Raw genomic sequence first — 22,609 nt, 5'->3', positions numbered from 1 at the left:
ATAAAAATGTCTAAATGGAACGATGGCACTATACATCTTTGGAAGTGAAGCTTGTTAATCAGTGGAAAAAAGAACACTGTTTTTAGTTTCTTGTTCTTACGACTATTAATTTGATTTGGATCCTCTGAGTGACAGGTGGTTTACTGTCTTATTGCAGTGGTGGAAGAGGTACTTAGAGCCATAAAAGAAGTAAAGAAAGCAAAGCTTAAATTGAAAAAGAAAAAAAAAACTGTGCAGCAATTGAAGGTTTGAAATTCGAAACTTGTCAAAATGATGCACTGATGCACTACTTTCCACTAGTTTATGTTTTTGAGGAGTCCCAAGTTAAAGCAGCTGGGAGCTAGTGGTTTTACTAAAAAGAAAAAAAAATCTAAATGGTGTGTAGAAAAAAGTCTAATCAAACCTCTTACCTTGTATTGGAATATGCTTGTAAAACATTTTGGATGCAGCTCAGGAACAGAGGAGTACAGGATTTGTAAATGTGCTCTGTATCTCTGCCCCATTGCCCAGTAAATATGGATGACAGCTACATCTGAACACATTGATCCACCCAGGAGGTTATCAATGCACGACATGGTTTGCACAGATAGCGGCGCTTGAATTCATACCTTTGGGCTGTTTTAGAGCCCCATGTTTGTATGTTCTCAGAATTTTGAGAGAAGCTCTCTATTGCTTGCAGTCCAGTAGAAATTGTGAATCGGCACACTGCAAAAGCAACCCTTGGCACTCCTTTTTTCTTCAGTGTCTTCAGCACCACTGTTAGTAATGTGACCAAGAAGTAACATCAGTACAACTTTGTTAGAGTGCACAGAGGCATGGTAAGGCTGTAAATTCTAATAGATCTGTACAGTTATGCTGAATGGTTGGCAGGATGGAATTCCAGTGCAACATTTTCTGTCACTGCTCTGTGTCAGCAGTCTCCCACTGAAGAGTCGTCTTCCTGCATTTCCTTTTCTTTTACCCCAGTCGATGGAAATGACTGTCCAAAGTTAGACATTCAATGCATCGGCAGTTTTACTGCCAGGCTACAGGTTCTCTGGTCTAAGCATAGAAAAAAGACACAATTGTACTTCAGGCCAGCTAATCCCACTGCAGTCTGCTGCACTCTTCAACTCAGTGGAAAAAAAACAAGTCTGAATTTGAGTGAATATTTGTCATATTTGTGATTCAGACCTGTTCTGAATATGTCAAAAAAAAAGTATTTATTTTAACAAGGCTTTCCTTTTCTTTCTCCCTCTTTGCACCCTGTGGATCCACTGGACTCCTCCCTTGTCTTTAATACGACAGGTAAGTCAATCTTGTGTTTCTCATTTGATGCTCCTTGGCTGGATAAGCTTCTTTGCATTGACTGTCACCAGCTGAATGTTTTCCGAAATTGCTGCACCAGGCATGCATTCTACCACAATGCTTTTTGTAAACATTGAACACATTCCTTTTGCTTAGCTGACACTTCGACAAAGGGGCAATTCCATTTATGCAGCCAATTTCATTGGCTACTGGAGAGATGCCAATCTGCCCTCACAGATAGGAAGAAGAGAGGGGGCAAGGAGAGCGGGTAGAATAGCATTTATTCATCCTGACACTGATCAGATAAATGGGAAATGATAAATGCTGTCTATTTTTACTTCCTTTAACCTGTGTTAACTTTTTATTCAGAAAGAAGCTCCTACAGGCTTGCGTGCCCCAGCTTTAAAACACTCCATCAAAGAATTGTTTGGAAGTGTCTTTTATTTGAGGTGATCTGACTAAGAATAATGAAACATGATGCAGTTGTCCTGATGACTCATTTAGCATAAATGGTGAATAAGTTTGGCTGATGTCTGTCTGCTGGGCAGAGCAGCACAGAGTCATGAGTGAAGAAAACTAAAAAAGAGGGAATTGTTTTGAATTCAGTTCTCATTATGCACTTTTATGCATTTTTTCTTTTCTTTGAGTTAAGCTGTCGGTGCCCACGCCTTGCACAGTGAATCTAAAATTCACTCAGGGCAGCTTCATTTATGGCTGTTGAAAAGGACAGGGTGTCCTTAAATGGAAACTTTGCTGATATTTAAAATCAACATAGCCTGTCATACTGTTGTTCCAAGGAAGATACATGATTCATAAATATCAAATCTGTTTTGTTACTTTTGGACATCACAATCTTGAGCTTTTGCAGCCATCTGGGTTTTACAATGGTACATTTTGATTCTCTATTTCTTTAACTACTGTTTATGTTGATTGCTGAATTAAATGGAGCCTTTTTTCCGTTAATGTCACAATACAGCTTATCATATTTTAAACAGTTTTTTTTTTTTTTTTTTCATTTTTTCTGGTGATATGGGGACTTTTGCTATCTGGTGCCACTTATTTTTCAGTTTCATTGTGAAGCTTTCTCCACAATTTTCTGCCCCCATTACTTTGTCTTAAGAAAGTGATTTATCTATTTCAGCCATTAGTTATCATTATTAGGCCATTGTATTCAAATGGTGCTTAAATAGATAGTGTTGTCAGAGAGATAATGGATTTCCCCAACATTAACATGAAGTCTTCATTTCAAGGGTTGTGTAGCCCTTCCCTTAGCCCTTTCCCTTGATCTCATGGAGAAATGGGGCACTTCTACACGTGCAGCCGCAAAACCAATGGGTAAAGGGTAATACAAGAGCAAAGGGGTAGTTGGGATTGGCCCTAAGAACACAGTTTCATCACTGAGATGATTTATTGTTGCATGGGGGAGTCCTAATTGAACTTGTAGCACATTTGCAGTTATGTGTTTTCTGGACTACGTTTTGATAATTTGAATGCTGCAGCTGCATGACTGAAAGCATAGTAGAACCACCACATCATGACATCATGATTGGATCTAGGTGTAGAAAAATATATCTAAATGTTGATGATCCACAGGATCTACTTTCTTTGATGGCCTGCACTGGTGTCTATCTGCACAGGTATGAATAACATAAATGAACTTTAAATCCAGAATGCAGTCCTGGATAAAGCTTTTCAGCTCAGCTAGTATAATGCTCTGAATATTAGGCACTGACCCACATCTGCTCTCCTACCCGTTACACGGAGCCCCAGATGCAGGCCCAGCTGTTGTCGTGTATTATCTCACCGATTGACCCTGATGCTTTATGTTAAATAGAAGACAAAGATTATTGCAGGCTAATCCTACCTAGCAATGGCAGAAAAGGTAACCACAAAATAGCCTCTGAAGACCATAATATTAATACCAATAATGATAACATGTGACAGTGTTCTTACTATAATGAATATTCAGCTGCCCACCTTGCCCCCATTCTCTGCGCCACCTCTGCCCTACAGTATCATATGGAGGTAAAAACAATGACTCATAAGTCACTGTAATTATCTGTTTATAGCATATTCATTTTTTTTTTAAAAAAAGGAAAAAAACAAACAAACATACAAATATGTAATTATAGGTAGTCCCGTCTTCTACCAATCAGCTGATTTAAGTATCTTAGGCCTTTTTGTTAGTTTTTTCTCTGTTTTTGAATTGGCCTTTTGGTGTATTCCCACAGCAGGGGGTCACTAGTCACAGGCAGTGCTATTTTGGGCGTTGTGGGCTGGAAAGTTCGTCACCCTATTCCCTGTTGCATTTATCTCTGCTTTACCTGTTATTATTTTTATATTTTACTTGGCACTTAACTCTGAGCTAGCCAGAGTTTGACAGTAAATTATCCTGGCAGAATAATAACCCTTTATTTTTATTATTTTACTGCCTTTTTAAAGCAATTACCTGGATTAAGGTTATATGGATGTTCATAGTTTGACATTCAATTCAGCAAAATTTTACATTTATAGCAGCTTGTACATCATGTGGTTTTTACTAATTTTCATTTGTTTGAGTGCAGTGATATCACAGTATGAAAATGTCCAGGACATGCGGTTTCCACAGTATTGTCATTAAATTGAGAGCTACGTTTTTATGTGTAAAGCATTGAATCATATTGTTGCCATCATTTTATTTTACAGGGCTTCATAGTTGGTTTGGGTTGGGTTTTACATGTCCCATGTAAGTTTGATAGTTTCTTGTAACAAAACCATTGTGGATAACACAGAGTTGCTTTGACATCAGCCACTGGTTTCTGGAGAGCGGTTCTTAAGCCCAACCATGGCTAGCAAAGATGTGGTGCTAAAGTGAATGCTAAGCCTCCTGACAGACAGCCATAATTCACCCAAGAGTGTCAGCTCAGCCGTGCTTCCACTTATGCAAATGTATACCTTTATAGTGACATTATAATGGCAGATAAATACATCAAAATGTCAACCCCTCAAATAGTGTGTAAGAGAACATATCTGAGCTGGATACTCTAAATTTCAGTTCTGAACTGGGCTGTAAATGTGTCTGTTTTTAACATAGGCTTTGGCTTTTGCAGTGATCTTTAAGTGGGCAGTCAAGGAACTGCAGTGTTTGAGCTTATTCATGTTGTAACACAAGAGGTTCCAGCTAATGTGAAACATGCAGGTGCTCTTGTTTCATGTATTCTGGTATTAACACCTCTGCAGTCATTTAAGAGAGATATTCACGAAGAGGGTATTTGTTCTTAGATGATTTGTCATTGAAATTAGTTCAGTGATGCATTTACAGGAGCATGTACGTAGTAACATTTTTATTTTTACTATTTTGTTGCAGCTGTGATTAAAGTAACTCAGTGGATAAATTGGGTGATGTAGTTCCATCAGTTTTGTCATTGAAGCCAGCAGAATAATATCGCATTTACGACAGCAGCAGCAGTATTTGAAGGGAGGAAGAGAAGGGACTTCACAATGAGACAGAAAATGTTGTGTCAGAGCTTTTGAATTCACAGATAATGATGATAGTGATTATAATATTGATCCTGAAAACCCACCTGTTATAAAAGAAGCAGTGGAAAGCCTCCCACTCATTGTCATTAGTCATCACCAGCTCCTCACAGCCTGCTGCAGTGCATGCTGCCACCCATGATTTAGCTCTCAGCCCAGTTATGAGGGGGTGTTAAGCATTTATTATGCAGCACAGTCCTAGTCCCAATGAGATGGCAGAATGCTGCTGGATCGATACCCCTCAAAAGGAAGCACGGTTAATTTATTTTTTAAGGATTTGTTTTCATCTTGAAGGTCCCTGAAACCCCTCCCATTACTGCAGAATGTGACGCAAGCTATTTCCCAAATTTCTGCAGATTGATGTTTTGTCACTGAGTCACAAATTCAATGCACAATCAAATATATTGCACATTCAGGTAAACTGGCTATAGCACAGTTGGTACACTGTATCCCATGCTGAGCTAAAGTGTTTTCTCAGCCAGTTTGAGGTCCGAGACTCTGGCACCTCAAACTAGTTTTAAGTGATTGCTGATTAAAAATGAAGCATACCGTGTTCATTGTGATCCCAGCTAGCGGCTACCTGTACACTTTGAGCCTGCAGGGTTCCTCTATTGTTAGTTTCTGACCTTTAGCTCTGACCGACATCTCATGCACAGAATGCTCCAACTCATGGACACCACATCCCTCCCTGAATTTTCTCATTTCTTTGTTATGACCTTTTACTTTCTGTGTCAGTGGTTCTGCTTTTATACCATCTTCCCCTTGAGACTTCTCATTTAAGAGTTGCCCTCATAACAATGCAGTTCTAGACATTATATGATTTCCAGGTCTGTTGTGCTTATTTATAACCACACACGTGCACTGACGTGACTACATGTGCACACATGCTTAGTTTTTGAAACACATAAGCTGCGAACAGAAGAGTCTGAGCTATAACACTGTGTATTGTACATTAAAGCCCTAGCTGCTTAACAGCTGCAGCCCTGCAATTGCAGAACAAATAGTATGCTTCCCTGCACATGTACTCTTAGAATAAGCAGAATAACACTCTTCGGTGATCAGTGTTAGACACTAACCGAATCACTCTACAATACTCTAATCATTTTCTAAATCAATTCCCAATTTACATATAAATAAAACCTATCCCCATTCATCAGCTAAGACCGAAAATGTGAAGGACGCATTAATACATTTGTTATCACTCAATCATTTTGGTTACCACTCATCTGTATTGATTTCTGTTGAGCATCATCAATCAGCTGGTTTATAATGGATGCTGTCTGAGAGCTCATAACATCCCTCGGGGAAATATCACCCCCGACTCGGGTCAAACAGAGATTTGATCTTTTGTCAGTTAGATGAATTGATGTTTTTCTCTACATTTACTTTGTTTTATGGGCACAGGCACAAACAGACAGAAAGGGAGAAAGGGTGAAGGTGAGAAGAGCAGAGATAAGTCTAAAGTACTTTAATGTCAGCCCTTAGGACTCGAGGCTTTTAAAATATTCAGAGCCATTCTCTATCACCTTTTGCCCCAGTTGCTTGTTCAAGAAAAGAGTGAAATGAAATCAATAGTGGTGCCAGTACTTGCCTCCATGCCAGGCATCATCCAATATTTATACAAATGAAGCTGAACAACCTCAAATTTACCCAGCAGTTGCAAGTTTAAGGAGTTGTGAAGGGCTGGAAGGGGAAAATGAAAACTCCAGACAGGATGTGAAGATGAGAGTAAAATAAATCAGTGTCCCCATCATGATACCCTGCTGTATATTTTTCACTCATTTGCATTTACATGATACAGCAGGTTATGATTAACTGCTATGTTGAGGTTTAGAGTAGGATGCCCTTGATACCATAAATAAGAAATGGATCATAAATCCCACATGGCAACTTTAAGCCATTATCACTCCCAAAATGCCCTGTAACAAATAACCCCAAAGTTTACTGCTTGGCAATTTAAGCACTACATGGAGACCATTTATCTTGGGGTTTACCTGACTTGATCTACCTGTCACTGCCATAAACTATAAGCGTACATTTTGAATACATTATATATACTGCAGTCATGTTTTTCAGTCAACATAAGCCACTTCTTTAAACTCTGGCAGGTCAGTTTCTCATGAAAACTTGTCATTCAGTGTTAATTGGCATAGAAGAGAAACTCTCTTAGTACAATTGTAAATAGAAAATAAAACAGAGACACCACATTTTAAAAACTAGCTGATAAATTTCAAATAACAGTTTTGTGATGGATTGTGTTTGAGTTATTGTTTTGAATAGAACACTTGACTAAGAATAGAGATATAATTTAATGAAAGCAGATGCAACATTCTGGATACCCAGCATACCTGAAATATTAGTACTGCTAATTAGCAGGTGATGGGATTGAACTGAGATAAATCTTATGAGCTGTGGCAGGGAAGGGATTTGCATGTCATATGAAGATACCATGACTGACTTTGACAGAGCTGCCCCTTGAGATCGTGGTAACCTTGTGATTAAGAAAAATAATAGGAATCAATTCTTCTGTCAATCAGGGCCAAATTTGCACAAAATTATTCACATACATGCCCATTTAAGCAATACTGTCCTTATTTGGGTGTATTTAATAATACATTAATTTATATAATTTTACTTTCAGTATAAAACATGTTTAATTTAGAACAATTGGTTATGAGCCTTCGTTAATGAAAATTGACTTTCAGACTCCCCCTCACAAAAATAAATAAATAAATAAATAAAAAATAAAAAAATCCAACACATCAATTGACCCAACATAGAGGCACTGGTAAGCTACTCTGTAACCTGGAAACACTTTTCACTCTTTTAGGAACTAATTATATAATGATTGTCAGTGAATCCTTGAAACATTTTTATTCCTGCTGACTTACAAGTTGAAAACATTATCGTAAATCAACGCAAAATAACACAAAAAAGGATGTATTTTACATAAAAGCTGCTGCAAATTCAAATTTCAGATACTTCTGATTCCCCTGCTGTGGAAATTTGCAGACACGGTGCACAATAGCAAAAAAATGCAGCCACAGTATGAGAATATGCACACTAGAGAGCAGTCTGTTACCTCTTTCTGCAGCCGTTTTGATGCTTCATCTCCCTCTCACTGCCACTCCCAACACACACGCACATACACACATCATACTGTTCATGTCAGAAGACCCATGAAACAACATCTGTCAGTGCACTAATTTACACAATGAACACCAGAGGAAGAAGGATATATACACAACTCAGAATGGCCTTGTATTCAACAAACAATATTACATCACATGAAAACAGTGGAGGATATCATATGTGCAAATTTTCCTTTAAGCTGTTGGATAATTTCTCCAATGATTTGGATACAATTTGACACGTTTTCTTTTATTGAAGTATGCATTGTTCTGATGTCTGTCTTTAGTGTGCTTCGTTCAGTGAAAGGAGGCTTGGCTCCTTTGTGAAAGCCAAAGAGTGAGAGGCAATGAGAGGCATAGCTTTAGATCTTTGACACGTTGCTTTCTTTACTTAGATGGTACACAAATACTGATATAGTAGTATGAAAATATGCTAACCAATAAAAAAGTAATCGAGTATTTGAATCTATTCTCAGATAAGCAATGAAAAGGGGATAAATAAACTACACTGATAATAGCCAACACAGTGAATGATAAAACAACAAATATGGAAGATAAAACAAGGAACAGATCTAAAATTCAGACTATGAGTTTTACACCAAAGATGAGATGCAGATATCCCTCTGCCCCTTTCATTTTTTGTACTTCATTTGTATTTTTTGGTTTGATACACTGCAGAGACATGGCTCTCCAGTCCATGGATAGACTGCATCTATCATCATTCACCCTCTCTGACAGCTTCTCACGTACAAATGAGTTTACTGTGAATAGCAATTCATTTATTTAAACATTTTCTGTAGTTTACAAAAGAAATAGATTATCTTGTATCATTTTTTTCTCCACACTTGCACTTCTTCTTTGAACATATTTTACACAGACTAATATTTTTACATTTTAATCCAACTTAAACATTTTTTTTTATATTTTAAATGCTTGTCAAATATTGTGGGTACCATAATACAAATGGTTTCTTTGTTGTAGTTTTTTTTTTCCTTTTTCTTCTTTTGTGTGTCCCCAGTTTGTTTTAAACAATAATTAAATGTCCTGAAGTAGAAAGACACATTAAAGCTCAAATATCCACCTTTGAGAGAAAAGCCTCAGTGCCCACAATGTATTCCTCTCTCTGTGTTTTTGTAGAACATCAACAGGTTAGAGTCAGGTGCCCATGATGCCTCGTGGCCTCAAAGCAGCAGTAGATAAAGGATAGCAGTAAATCCACCGCAAAATAGTATGCTGCATAAAGCACACTCCTTCCATATCACAGTGAGACACTGTCAGGAAAGAGTCCAATAGATCTCTTTATTCCGTCTGTCCAATCCCCAGTGTATCCAAAAAGGGATTTACTGTATATCCAGATAATCACAGGTAAAGATGTACTCACTAAGCAGGATCACACCTCACATTCCCGAGAAGGTTGCTGTTGGCAAGTGCAAGAGCCATATTCATTGATGATCACCAGTGCTCCCTCAATGTGGTTAGGCTTATAGTCAACATAGTACTCCGGCGTAGAAATTGTAGCCATCTGCTGCATGCTTTGCTTTTGCTTCTGCTTGCGGCGCTGACTGCTGAAGCACTGTCTCAGTTGTCTTATTCCGGCTGGAAAGCACTTCCATGCCACATACAGCATGAGCACTATGATTAGAAAGGAAAAGATGAGTGCCATGGTACCAGTCACTACTTTGTGAATTTGCATGGTGCTCTCCAAGTCATCATGGCCCACTGTGACGGTGAAGGAACTGGTGACCACCTCGCTACCCTCACCCTCGTAAGGGTTTGGAGTAAATGGGCCCAGGAAAACAGATCCACCCTGGGCCAGATCCCTTGTTGAGGCATACAGGCCTGCTGTAGTTGCCTCCATTGGGGGATCCTCACATAGCTGGAAAGCATAGACAGCATCCAACACATCCTCACCCTGTGCGGTGTCAGGGCTTGAACACAGCAGGGAATTGTCACGCTGGCCTCGGAAGGCACTCAGCCAAGAGGCCAAGGCACACACGTTGCGACTGCACTCCCAGTCATTCCCTGCCAGGGTAATACTGTCCAGAGATGACCAGGAATCCAGGATGCGCTGGTCCACAGAGGTCAGTCGATTGGAGTCAAGCATCAGCACCTTGAGGTTGGGTGAACTCTCAAAAACATGTGGCTCAATGTACTCAATTTCATTGGCTGAGAGGTCGATCTTCTCTAAGAAATGCCATGTCCAGTCCAGGGTATTGACAACAATATTGGCTCGATTGTTGTGCATGTATAGAGTACGTAAAGAGATGAGTCGAGGAAAGTGGGCCAGGTTGACTTTCACTAGCTCATTGTGCTCAAGATGCAACTCAGTCAACTTGAAGAGGCCAGCAAAGGAGTTTCTTGCCAGGCTCTGCAGTTGGTTGTAACCCAAGTCCAGAAACTGCATGCTCCGGCAGTCTTGAAAAATCCGCACTGGCACAAATTTGAGAGCATTGTAGCGCAAATGCAAATTGGTGAGCTTCCTAAGGCCGTGGAACAGGTCAGGTTCCAGTGCCTGCAGCCTGTTGTATGAGAGGTCCAGGATGCGCAGGTTTGGGAGGGGCCTGAAGGTACCATTTGGCAGACTCTCAATCCTGTTGCTGCTGAGGTCTAACTCCTTGACCCGTCTTAGCCTGTCAAATGCACCCTCCTCTACAATGTCAATGTTGTTGTGATCTAGGTAGAGCCAGGTGAGCTGTGACAGCCCGGCCAGTTGGCCTTCACGCAGCTCAGTCAAGTTGTTCTCTCTCATGGACAGGCCCATGGCGCTGCTCAGATTGCGGGGAATGTCTGTGAGGTTGAGCCCCTCGCAGTACAGCAGCTTGCTGTCGCAGCGGCACAGCCTTGGACAAACACCCTCCACCAAGGGAACTGTTCTTAAAAAAATGCCCAATAAACAGAGTATCAACCCAGGGGGCTTCTTCAGTGGCCACTTTAAGTACAGTCCAATTAGAAGGAAATCCATTAGCATAAATATCCAGGGATGCCACTGAGAAAATGTCCATTGAACCACTCTGGATATTGTTTTTTCACCTCTCACACCATATTTATCACATCATATTCATTACATTTATCACTACACTTTCCGTTTTGGATGTAGCTGCAGGCAGTAATTACAATTTGCTTATTACGAAAGCCTTTGTCAGAAATGAAAGGAAAAGGAGCAAGTCTCTTTGCTTGTGTTAGATATGAAGCACTGGGTGGAGAGCAGAGGCTTAAAAAAAAGTGTCCTCATTGATCGATCTTATTTGAAAAGGTTCTTACTCACCCCTATCCAAAAGCTGACAATCTCCATTCAGCGTCTCGCTTTGTGCCCCAACACTAATTATGTGCGAATCTAAAAAAGACCCCACTGTGGTACAAATTCGCCCCCCCTCCCTTCTCCCTTTTCAGTGGACACCAGATCCTTGGCAGGCTTACAATGTCTTAGTTCTCCTCAAGTGAAAGAGCCAGAAAGAGAAGGAATCCAAGTAGCTTTCAGCGAGATGGTAGGAAGTGCAAGTTCCCCTGTCTGCATGCATGAGCTCTGTCTCTTTTGCTCCTCCGCAGTCCTCTGCTGCAATGATCAGAGGGGAGAGGAGACAACCAGAGAAAGAAAAAAAAGACCAAGGCAAAATCTTTTAAATATCTGGCTTGCTCTTTTCTCCTCCCCTTCCTTCTTAAGTTTCAGCAGATCTGTCAACACATATTATCGTCCATCTCTGAAAGCAATCACTGACTTGTAGGGTTTAAATCCATTCAAGCGGTTAATCACAATTTTCAGTGACGGAGGCACGGAGAAAAAAAATGATTTAAAGAGGTGAACCCTTTTCTCTGTTTTCTTGTGTAACAGTATACCTCGTCATCTGGGTGCCTCATCTCGGTTAAGAAGCCACTCGCATCCCCCGTGGCTTGCAGTTTCGCTCACTCCTGTGCTCTCTGGGTGTTTTCTCAGCCAGCTGGAAGAGGCTGCTGAAGGCTGGTGCTAGTAGGCAGGCAGGCAGGCAGGGGCGGTAAATGTGGGAAGCAAAGGAGCGCGCAATCCCTTGCAGCAGAGCAGTACACTGACAGCGCATGCAGAAGCACCTTCTGTTCACTGAGTGTCGTAAGCCACTCACAATTCAGAGTGCTCGCTCTCTCTCCCTCGCTCGCTTGCTCTCTTTCCCTTGATCGCTCAGTCACTTTTTCATGCCGCTCTCCCCTCCTCTTCCTCGCTCTCTCTCTCTCTCTGCCTTCCTCACTTTTCTCTTGCTGTGTTTTTCTCTCTGCCTGAGACATTTACATATTCAGAATGGGCTGGGCTTAAACCAGGAGCTTTAATGAAGCCCCCCCCCATTCTGTCTCTCTGTCTCTCTGCCTCTCTCTCCCTCTCTCACCACCCCCCCTTCTTCCTCTTTACTGACTGTAATGAATTGAACCGTATAATGTCTGCCTCTTTTGACGTTGCTGTGAGAAAGCAGTTTTCTGATTTTAGTGTTGCAGAATAACATTTATCTAACAGGACACCATCCAAAAGGGAGCCCTGCATTAGTTTTAACACTAAAGCTGCAGCTCATAGTTATGCATATTAACAAGTAAAGCTTCAGTGTTTTAAACAGTACAATATTTCCCTTAGAAGATAATAGAATATACAAACTGCACAATAATGACATGCAGCAATAATTATTTTACAATTTAAGCTAGAAAAGCACTCAGATAGCGCAGACCTCCTGATTGTCACGCAACACTTTAGTCCTATTTTAACAATCTGGTGTTAGTTGCAGGTTTGTACGATAATTTGTTACCTGACAGTGTTGAAAATTATGATGACCGAGTACATATTTCAAATTCTGGATCTTGGTATCCAGAATACTGCCAGGATCTGGATCGTACTTATACATCTGTCGGAAATTATTGTGACCTTGTCTTGTATTGTTTTGCAAAGCAATCCGACCATTTATTTTGGAGTTATATACACATAGGGCTCTAATTTCGTAGACCAGGTGCAGGCGCACCTGCCCTGCGCCGGCCTTCGCTGTGCGCACAGGGCATGACCGGCGCACTTTGCAGGTTTCCTGCAGTGCCAAGGGATGCGCAGTCCAGGCGCAGTCCAGGCGCAGAGCTGCGCGTCCACGCCTCCCTCCGCGCAAATGGCAGAGAGGGAGGAGAAAAGCCGTGAGTGGGTTTAACACAGCCGAGCGCTGTTTTCACCAATCAAATGAGCGCCTCTCCTCGCCTTTAAATGCCCTGCGACTGAGGCGCAGCATCTGATTGGTCTGACTGATCTTCAGCACCGCGGAGAGAGGTAGCGGAGACGGTCGCTGTGTCGCTGTGCCTGCAGCAGGTCAATGGACAGCGGGGCGCATCGGAGGACACGACGCGCGTCACCGTGTGGGCCAGCTCCCGGGACAGATTTAATCTGTTCCTTTGTCTTTATCAGGAGTAAAAAAATGAAGAGACAGTTACACAGCTGGCTTATCCATTCAGAATACTTTTGATCCACCTGCACTTCTGGTTTGTCATCGCCAAGCAGAACCTTTGGTGATATAAAGTATACTCTCCTGGTGTCTCCACCTCATCCTCCTTACAATAATGTACTCCGTCTTTTTAGATCACGTTAAAAATAAAAATAAAACAGAGAAATTTGGGAAATCACAGGGAAATCCTGAGTGACATACATTTATTTTGTCTCTTTTTTCTTCGTCTTTTCTCTCTCTCTTTTCTTTGAATTAAATTAAATGAGAGAACCAGATATTTACTCTGTATCAGATGTTAAGGCTGTTTATTGTTTAATGTAAGATGTGCATCAAACTTCCAGCTGCCGTCAGGTTAACTTTCCATTATGACAAATGGCTTTATTCTGACATCAGATGTGATGGGACAGTTAATATAGATATAAATGTATTTGCTGATTCAGACGGTTATATTAAATAGTGATTGTTGTGAATGTTTACTGCATTAAAATGTGCCTGACACTCTGGAAACCTGCCTCTGAGGCTTTGATGACATGTGCGCACATGTGCGCCTGTCACCAAATTACAGCTGCGTGGGGTGCGCTGCGCCTTGCGCCTGGATAGACCAGGTAGGAGCTGGCGAGCTTTCAGCACACTTTTTTGGCACGAAATTGTCACTGCGCCAACATGAATCTGCTGACACCTCCCCCTGGTGCGCCGTCAACTCCCCCTGGCGCGCTGTCACACCCATCTCTGCGCAGACGGTCTACCAAATTGTCAAATTGGCAGCGCACGGCGGTGCGCCGCACGAAATTAGCACTGCGCAGGCTGCGCCAGACTTGCGCCCCCTGCGCTGCTCCACAAAATTAGAGCCCATATGGTGAAAACGGCCCTATCTTACAATGATAAAGAATCCTTCAAAGAATTTAGGATCTAGACTGTGATCCGGATCACCTCCAGAATTGAATAACTTCTTCCTTATCCCATTTTGTACATCTCCTGAAAATTCCATCAAGATCTGTTATTTACTTTCGAGTTATGTTGTTCACAGACAAACAGACAGACAGACAAACTCTCCCAAAAACATAACCTCCTTGGCAGAGGTAATCATTCATTTGTGGCAATGTTCAATGAATTAAACTGTCCTGATTTAGCTGATAACCCTCTCTACATTATCACCTATGAAAAAAGTCACAGTTTTAATGATTCAACACAAGTGTATGACATTTTCCATCTGATCAAACTGTCCTGTAACCAGGCCTTCTTTTGTCATTGTCAATTATGGTTAGGCTCCGCAGCCTGAATACAGATGTAATTGCTTGCCACATAATATTAGCATAAAGCTATAACATAAATATTCCTCAGTGAAGGTCCCCTCTCGCTATGTCTTCACTGCGCTGGAATCACTCTTGGCCTTGTCATCATTCTCCCATTAATTTCCAAAGACAATGAACTGTGACAGTGCCTTACATTCTTCATATCAGCCATGTCTCTTACAATCTGACCTTTCCCTTGTGGAGTTCATTGAATATCGACTTTTAGATGCCATAACATGCCTTTTATGCCACATTTTACAAGGAATTTGGAACAAACAATAAATAAAATAAAGGTTTATATGCCTTTATTGGGAGGACAGTACAGTGGTTAGCAGGGAGCTGGTTGAGACTGGGGAGTGATGTGCAGCAACCTCTGCATGCAGGTGTCTCGACCACTGACCAAATCAGCATGTTCCCCTTTTTTATTCTTTAAGATATTACATTTAAACGGGAATGGAATTTCAGACACTGTCCTGATGCCTAATCTTTTCAGAGGACCTACAGCTGGTTGTTTTTTCTTCTTCAAAGGCTAAGTTAACATATTCACAGCTTTGGTCTTGGTTACTGCTGTTAGGGATCCCTATCTAGTTCTACCAACTAGATCTCACAAAAGTGATGGTGTATTTTATTTTACAAAGTACTTTTTTAGTAGTTCAAAGATTCTTATTACTTTGTGCTTGATAAAAAATTTTCATATGTCATTCCTGTTGTGTTAGAACTGGGGACCTATTAAATTTCTGTCGGACTGAATGAATACAAACAAAAATCTCTGTCATGGTGCAGTCATGACAACCATTATCTCTTTGTTTGTTCTGCTTTTTATGTTTTGCTGTGACAGTCAATTACTATAATGTTGTTGTTATTTTTTTTGGCACCATTAGTGTGGCCTCAGCATTAGCCGAAGAGGATCCAGTGTACTGAGATAGGGCTTTGCATATGTATTATTTTTAAATGTCCCCATCAACCATGTGTTCTGTGGTCTTTATAAATGGATATAAGAGTGAATCAAAACAAGCACTCAATTAGAGATGTGAGCTTTAGAGTGCAGAAACAGGGTCGTGGATTAGGACAATCACACCATCAAAAAACAAGACCCCACCCGATGGCATAACCAGTACTTGCGACATCATTATGAGCCCTTCTGGCTGGTAACCATCAACAGATTAGTATTTTTTTAAACCTTGGGCGTGCTGATCTGACTTACTCATGAAGGCTTAAAAAGGGGGTATTTTTTTATTTTTTATTTTTTTTTATTTTTTTTAAAGAAAAAAAAGAAAAACCTCAAAGCTGTTCTTCTGGTACCCCCATGGTAGTTTCACATGATTTACAGCTCAAAAAATCCCTTTCATTCTCACACACTGTCATTTTAGCTGATGTATCTTCAAGGCTCCCTGCTCCCTTCATGCAGCCCGTCCTCTGATTGGCTAGCCCTAAGGAGGCCTGTCAAAGGCACAGCTATGGCCAGACTTTAGTGTTTGATGCCGACTCCTGTGATGGTCATGAACCAGTTTGAAGATCCTAATGTGATGACCTCATCATTTTAGGAAATCTTCAAAGATCTCAGTAAGATCTTGAGATACTTTTAGAAATGACCATTTTAAGCAGTTTTGAGACATATTCAGGGAGTCCTACAAGAGATGAATATGGAGCAGTTTTAAAATTTGCATGTTTAGCACAGACATCCATGTTTAAATATGGGACAGCAAAATTTTCTGTCCCTTCTTTAAAGTAAGATTAGTTTAGTGGTTTTGTAAACTGCTTTATATTACCATCAATATTCACAGATGTTTTGGGGGTTTCCTGCAATGCAGAGTGGGTTCACTAGTGTGAAGTTAACCTCAAAAATGTTTTTTGAGTAGCACATCAAATAATTCCATAAAAAGAGTCAAAGATATCAAGAAATGCAGATAGTCTTTAATAACATGTTACACAGACATTACCACAGTGTGGTTGGAGTATGGCCCTCTTTTTGAGAACAATAATTGTACCAACGAACCACAACTAGAGTGCTGTGTTTTGTTTTGACCCCGTCTGGCACTTGACTACTCAACTGTGAATAATCTGTCCAACACAAGGGGCTTCGGAGTGACATAGAGTTCTGAACACATTTTCTGCTCTAAAAGAACAGGCAACTTTAGCTGTTGTCTTTTTTTTTTTTTTTTTTTTTTTACTTTGTTTTGATTCCTTTTCGGGGTCTGACTCTTATATTCATAAATCTTGAACCAGAGTTTGTCTTTCACTGCTCTCTGAGCTCCATTTATATAATGCAAACTCGTATGCAGTTAACCAAACGGAGACCTTTTTTCTTAATGCAGTGAGCAGATTTGACGTGAAACCTCTCAGATCTTATGATGTTTTGAGTTAAACAAAGAAACATGAGTTTTGACAGTGACAGAGATGTTTTGAGTGTTTTGAAGAAGGAAAACAAAGTCGTCCTTCACATGATCTGGATATTTTGAAGTTGAATTCATATCTTCCTTGCCTTTGCTATATTCCCCCTTAGCTTTAATGGATGACTACACCATCAGCTAATGACTTGGTGCACTATAATGACTTGACACAGCGAACAGGAGATGAGAGTATCCACACCATCAGTTTTAAGGCTTTAAGAGCTTTGGCTCTCTGCTTTGTAGTTAAGGTCAGCACAAGTGTGAATGAAAGTGAGTGCATGTGTATATGTGGTTGGAAACACACATGACACACACTAATGAACACGGCCATACACACAAGTACAGTCATATAACAGATTTATGGTTAGTAAGCATATGGATTTATTTATTTATTTATCAATTTATATTTTTTAATGGCTAACCTTTTAATGACCTACTTTTCTGTTCAAACAAGATGTGCTTTTCTTAGTTATAAATTTGATCACAAATTTATTCAAGATTGTTGTCACCTTCATAAGAAAGCTTTGGCTTTGAGAAATGATAAAATGAACTAACATAATTGACACATGTGAGTTTCAAGATTATCTGATTAGCAACTTGATTTCTTGTAGAGATATTTTACACCTTACTTTCTTCTGAAACTAATGAATAATCCATTCATTCCAAGACTATTGTGTCTTTTACAAATGTTAAAACATATATGCATTATAGATTAAAGTCAGAAAATTTGGGGAAAGCTTCAACTTAACACCATAGATACTGTGATCTTTGACTGGCCTCCTGACTGAGAACTTTATTTCGTTGTATGTGTTTTGTATAGCCAATGATTCAGAGTCTGGATGGATTTACCAGACTCCACACTACAACTCTACTGTCCATTGTTCCCTAATTCATCAGTCTTGGCTAGTTTTTCAATCAGAATATGGTGAATTGGCGGCTTTGAAGCATCTAAAACAACCACAAATTATCGGCATCTATGGTTACAGGCCCATTATTTGAATCATTTATTGAATCAGAGAACATCCAACCGTGGGAGTCCAACAAAACAAAGCAGATGATGACTAATTGGTCTGCTGCAGAGTTAATGTTGATGGACAGCTGGGGAAGGACTGTGGTGGGGGTCTGCGTGGACACTTACACCCTAGATTGGATGTCAGCGGTGTGATGAGGGAACAGCAAGACATGATTTTGCATCCGCTACTCAGATGGAGGCTTTAACACTCTGAAACCGTCAATAGTTTGTAGACGAAATAACATAAAGCTTCTTCATTTCACTCCTGGCGAGTTAGTTACTTGATATCTTTTTTTGTACTCTGTGCGACATTATCCCATTATATAATCAGCAACTGGGGATGAACCAGGGAACAGAACATATGTAATCAGAGAAAAGTCAAGACAGCCTCAGGCCTTTCCTGTTATTAAAAGCACTATCTTATCTCAGATAGATGCTTGTGGTTGATCAAAACTTTCATGACAATAACACAGTGGATTAGTAAAAGTTACTTTTGTGTTTCCTGTGGCTTAAGTGGAGTTTAAATGAATGGAAAAGGAACAGAACAGGAAGAACAAAACAACATAATTTCCATTTAGACATGTGACAGGATGAATGAGCATGTCATCAGAGGTTAAATCTTATGTAGCATGATGTTGTTAGGTAAAGTTTGCTTCATTCACCACTTACAACTGTTTAAAAGAACTAAGCAGTATCTCACATTCTTTGGGATCTGCATGTTTTAGTTTGTTGAGGTTAGTCATTGTTTAGATGGATTTATGGGAAGATTATTCACAGAGAAGACGTAAAGAAAGAAGGAAGAGGAAAAAAAATCAAAACAAAACATTGAAATCAACAGTTGGAAGATGGCAAAAATCTTGGGATGGCTTTTGTTGTCCAGAAGGATCTGGAGTTGCCTGCAGTTTCATGTTTTCTGCAAAAAAAAAAAAAGTGTGACTTCACAGTTTGAATTGGATAAAGGTGCGTCGGTACTTTTTTGAAACCATTTTGAGCTCTTGCTAGGCACAGCATGATGGCTGTGGCTCAGTAGTAGTGTCGTCTCTCAACCGTAAGGTCAGGATTTAATCCCAGCTCCTGCAGTCAAATGACAAAGTGTCCTTGGGCAAAACACTTAACCAAAAATTGATCCTGCTGTAGCTCAGCTGTGTGACTGTGTACAAATAGATTTTAGTCTCAGATCATCTGGCTGGGATTACTGAATGACTCGTGTTATGATGTGACACAACATGATCCAATAAAATATGACCGGACAAAGCTGCAGTATGGATTAAACTACTCTACAACTCAGCAACTATTGCAGGACAATCATGTAATAAAACATCTCAACATCTGACACACTGACTTACAGAAGGATGATAATGCTGTTTTCCTACACTTTGTTAAAAATGCATATGGCTGTGATATTTTGCACTGTCTGTTTTATAGTCTGATATATTTCAAACCAAAGTCTTACTTAAGAATACACACGACAGCTGTTTTACATCGAATACATCACAGTCTGAAGGGGAGCTAGGCAAAATGGAAATGGGAAAGAACATTCAGTAGTTACTTTCTGAGTGTGTAGGAAAAGCAATAAAAGTATGAACGTTAACTCTGCTTTACATACCCTGATACACTACTGGAGTGAATTAAGGGAAGAGACTCAGTCATAACAGATGAGCCATTTCAAAATAAAAATGAATGTCTCTCGATCCAATGCAAGACAAGTTATATCAAACGATCAAAACTATGCAGACACACAGTCTTACTTTTGTCAAACTGAGATTAGAAAACGTTGTAACATGCATATGCATGGTGTGCAGTAAAAGAAGAACATCAGTGCCCACAAAGATATTGCACTCCTTTCAGTACCAGAGTTTTGCTGGGAGTCCTTAGTTGCCTTGAACATATTGATGTTAGGCTTCGCTGACAGATTCACTCCAGACTCCTGTGTTCATTTGATGCAGGATTCTTTAAACTCCTCACATGGTGGTATTAAACATTCCATGTAGGTGGCTGCATTCAGCGTGTTTAAACTTCTCTATATCTGGCATCAACAAACCAGTTTTTATTGCAATATTTAGTATGAGGGTTAATGCACCTTTTGACCCTGTATCTGCCGAACAGCAGCAACATTATTTTCTATCCGTGCTGGCATGTGTTCCTTATATCTACATAGTATGTGTTTGAGAATGTGAAGAAAATGTTGCTAATGTTTAGAGGAAACCGATATATATAAGTGAATAAATAGCTAGTTGTATAACACTTTTCCTTTGCCATAGCAGCCTGGTTCATATCTTCAGAGGCATTAAAGCCTATTGGAGACTAAATTTGATTTTCATCTCTTTCAGAACATTTTTTTTGTGAACAAGCCCCTGTGATTCAAATTGTGTAACCCAATCTCAAGACTTATCAATGCTGACTATCATTGCAATAGCTACATACTCATATTTACACATCTGATGCAAAAAAAAAAAAAGATGACATCCTGAGGTTACCAAACCATACACTTTCAAAGTGGTCTGTCTAAACGCTTATCAAGGCCTATTTGACAGCCTGTACAAGGCAGTAGTGACTGACTGGCAGTAATAGTTAGGGTAGTTGTTGAGAGTGGTAGCTGTAGGTAAGGAAAGATTTTGTTGCAGAAGCAACATTTGTTGTTTTTGCTACAAAACATGTTTGGAAATTCATGAGACAACAAGGTTGGCAAGCTCCTTGTCACCAAACAGAGGTATGTCAAACTGCGTTCTACAGAGGCTATAAAGGACTGTTATGACTGTTGCTGTCAGACACATATGTTACACATTATACAAGACACCCAGCGCTGGTGAGTTATACAATATGCCTGCTCTGCTTCCAGGAGGACGACGTGATCCTTAATGACACACTGGGGAAGCAATATGTCAACGGTGTTTGGGTCAGTGTGCAAAACCACGACTGAAAATAGAGGCTATTATTGGATAGCCTGTTAAAGAATCACTGTCCATGCCATTTAGCTGTAAATCAATGATTTGTTGCAAACCTCATTTATTGTTTCTATGTAATGGATTCAACCACTGTAGGTATTACAGTCATCTTATTTCCATGCACACAAAAAGAAAAAGCTGTACAGTAGATCAAGTGAACAAGGGTATTTGTCTAAGAATGTTTACAAGAAGACACTCAACAGTAGTGCATCTTTTTGTGTATAAAACAGAGCTGATGTGACTCTACTGCCTCCAGCCATTTCCAATTCATTGTGTTCCCTGTTGGGCGAGGGGCAGACAGTCACAACCATGTCACAACACAGAGCAGTGAGGCTCAGCGTTGGACATGCTTTTATACAGAAACATTCAGAAACAAGATGAGCATTTTCTACCCTCCAAGACTACATCCACCTGCCACAGCCAGCTTTCACCCACATTTCTAAATTGTTGTACTTTTGAGCATTTGATTCAATTACATGTTGTAACAATTTGACTTGTGTTTTTTTATGTGATTGAGTTCTGCCTCTAAATGATTTTGGCTTCAGAGACTACACCAAACAGGGCATATGACTGGGCTCCATCTGCCAAAGGAACTTTGTTCTGCTGTCAGATGACGCAGAAATCCCACTGAGAGCCACCAAGCCTATTTTCAAAACCCGGCTCTCTGGAGCGACATGGCTCCCCTTTGATAGTCTCTGACTACTCTGGCCTATTGCCTCATCCAGAGCCAAACAAGCTTCTGTATCCTTCATGTGTCCACTGGCCTCTCTCATGTTGGGGTGAAGCAGAACAGAATGTAGTGAACACAGGGTCTGTGATGCAAAAGGCTGAAACACTTAATTTTTTTTTTTTTTTTTAAAAAGGACTTGTTCCTTTGTCCCCAGTGTCCCTGGAAGGTAGGGTAGGGACACTTGCCCATAGTTTGAATGGAACCTAATTAAAAAGTAGTAATGCAAAGAACATCACCCTTTGCAATTCAAAGAAGTTATTCTGTTACAAGTGCACCCTGCATAAGCACTAGGCCATCCCTCTTGATCCTTGGATTGAAGTGGAACTGCGTTGGGCTAAAAACTCAGCTGTGTACATGCAGCAATCATGTGATTGTGGCTCTTATTTGCTTTCCTTGAAGGCAGTGAAGCTCAAATCACATCGCTCTATCAATCAGCAGGAAATACAACACATAATTGGTTCCTGATTTTGATCAGTCTGATTTAAATGTAAATTTTTCTCTGATTGTTCCTTTTGTGTTAATTTGAAGTAACGAAAAAAACATGCGTTGTTAATTCCTGGAAGTAGCAACCTTTTCCCATGGCAACTAATTGTTCATATCATTGAACATTCATGTTGAGATTGCCATCACCAACAAACCCCCTCCTGCTGCTCATTTAGTTCTAGTGACAAAACACTTTCCCTCTCCCTCTGAGCCTCCGTCTCCTTCTCCTAAATGATGTGTCACCAAGATTAAAATAATAAATTGAACGATGACAAAGAAAACACAGGAACTCATTAAATTGACTTCCTGAGTGACGCAGGTCTCCTAAATTTGGTTTCTGTCTTCATATTAAACTCAACAACGGGTTGGTCAAATCAGTATCTACATCAAA

General features: G+C 40.1%; 2 protein-coding genes across 2 annotated transcripts in view; one reads left to right on the top strand and one right to left on the bottom strand.

Annotated features, from left to right (window-relative positions):
* ctnna2 (catenin (cadherin-associated protein), alpha 2) overlaps nt 1-22,609 on the top strand; it is a 335,649-nt gene that overhangs the window by 201,400 nt on the left and 111,640 nt on the right. The gene's annotated exons all lie outside the window — the stretch shown is intronic.
* On the bottom strand, nt 8,692-12,134 carry lrrtm1 (leucine rich repeat transmembrane neuronal 1). Its single transcript, XM_074686601.1, has one exon. It carries the CDS (start codon nt 10,900-10,902, stop codon nt 9,325-9,327), a length of 1,578 nt encoding a protein of 525 aa, XP_074542702.1. The 5' UTR covers nt 10,903-12,134; the 3' UTR covers nt 8,692-9,324.

The sequence above is a fragment of the Halichoeres trimaculatus genome, unplaced genomic scaffold (genome assembly GCF_033239565.1).
Source record: "Halichoeres trimaculatus isolate MK-OKI-2021-1 unplaced genomic scaffold, fHalTri1.1 fHalTri1_scaffold_2, whole genome shotgun sequence".
NCBI lineage: Eukaryota > Metazoa > Chordata > Actinopteri > Labriformes > Labridae > Halichoeres > Halichoeres trimaculatus.
Note: the sequence above shows the minus strand (reverse complement) of the source record. Positions and strands in the feature narration are given on the sequence as shown.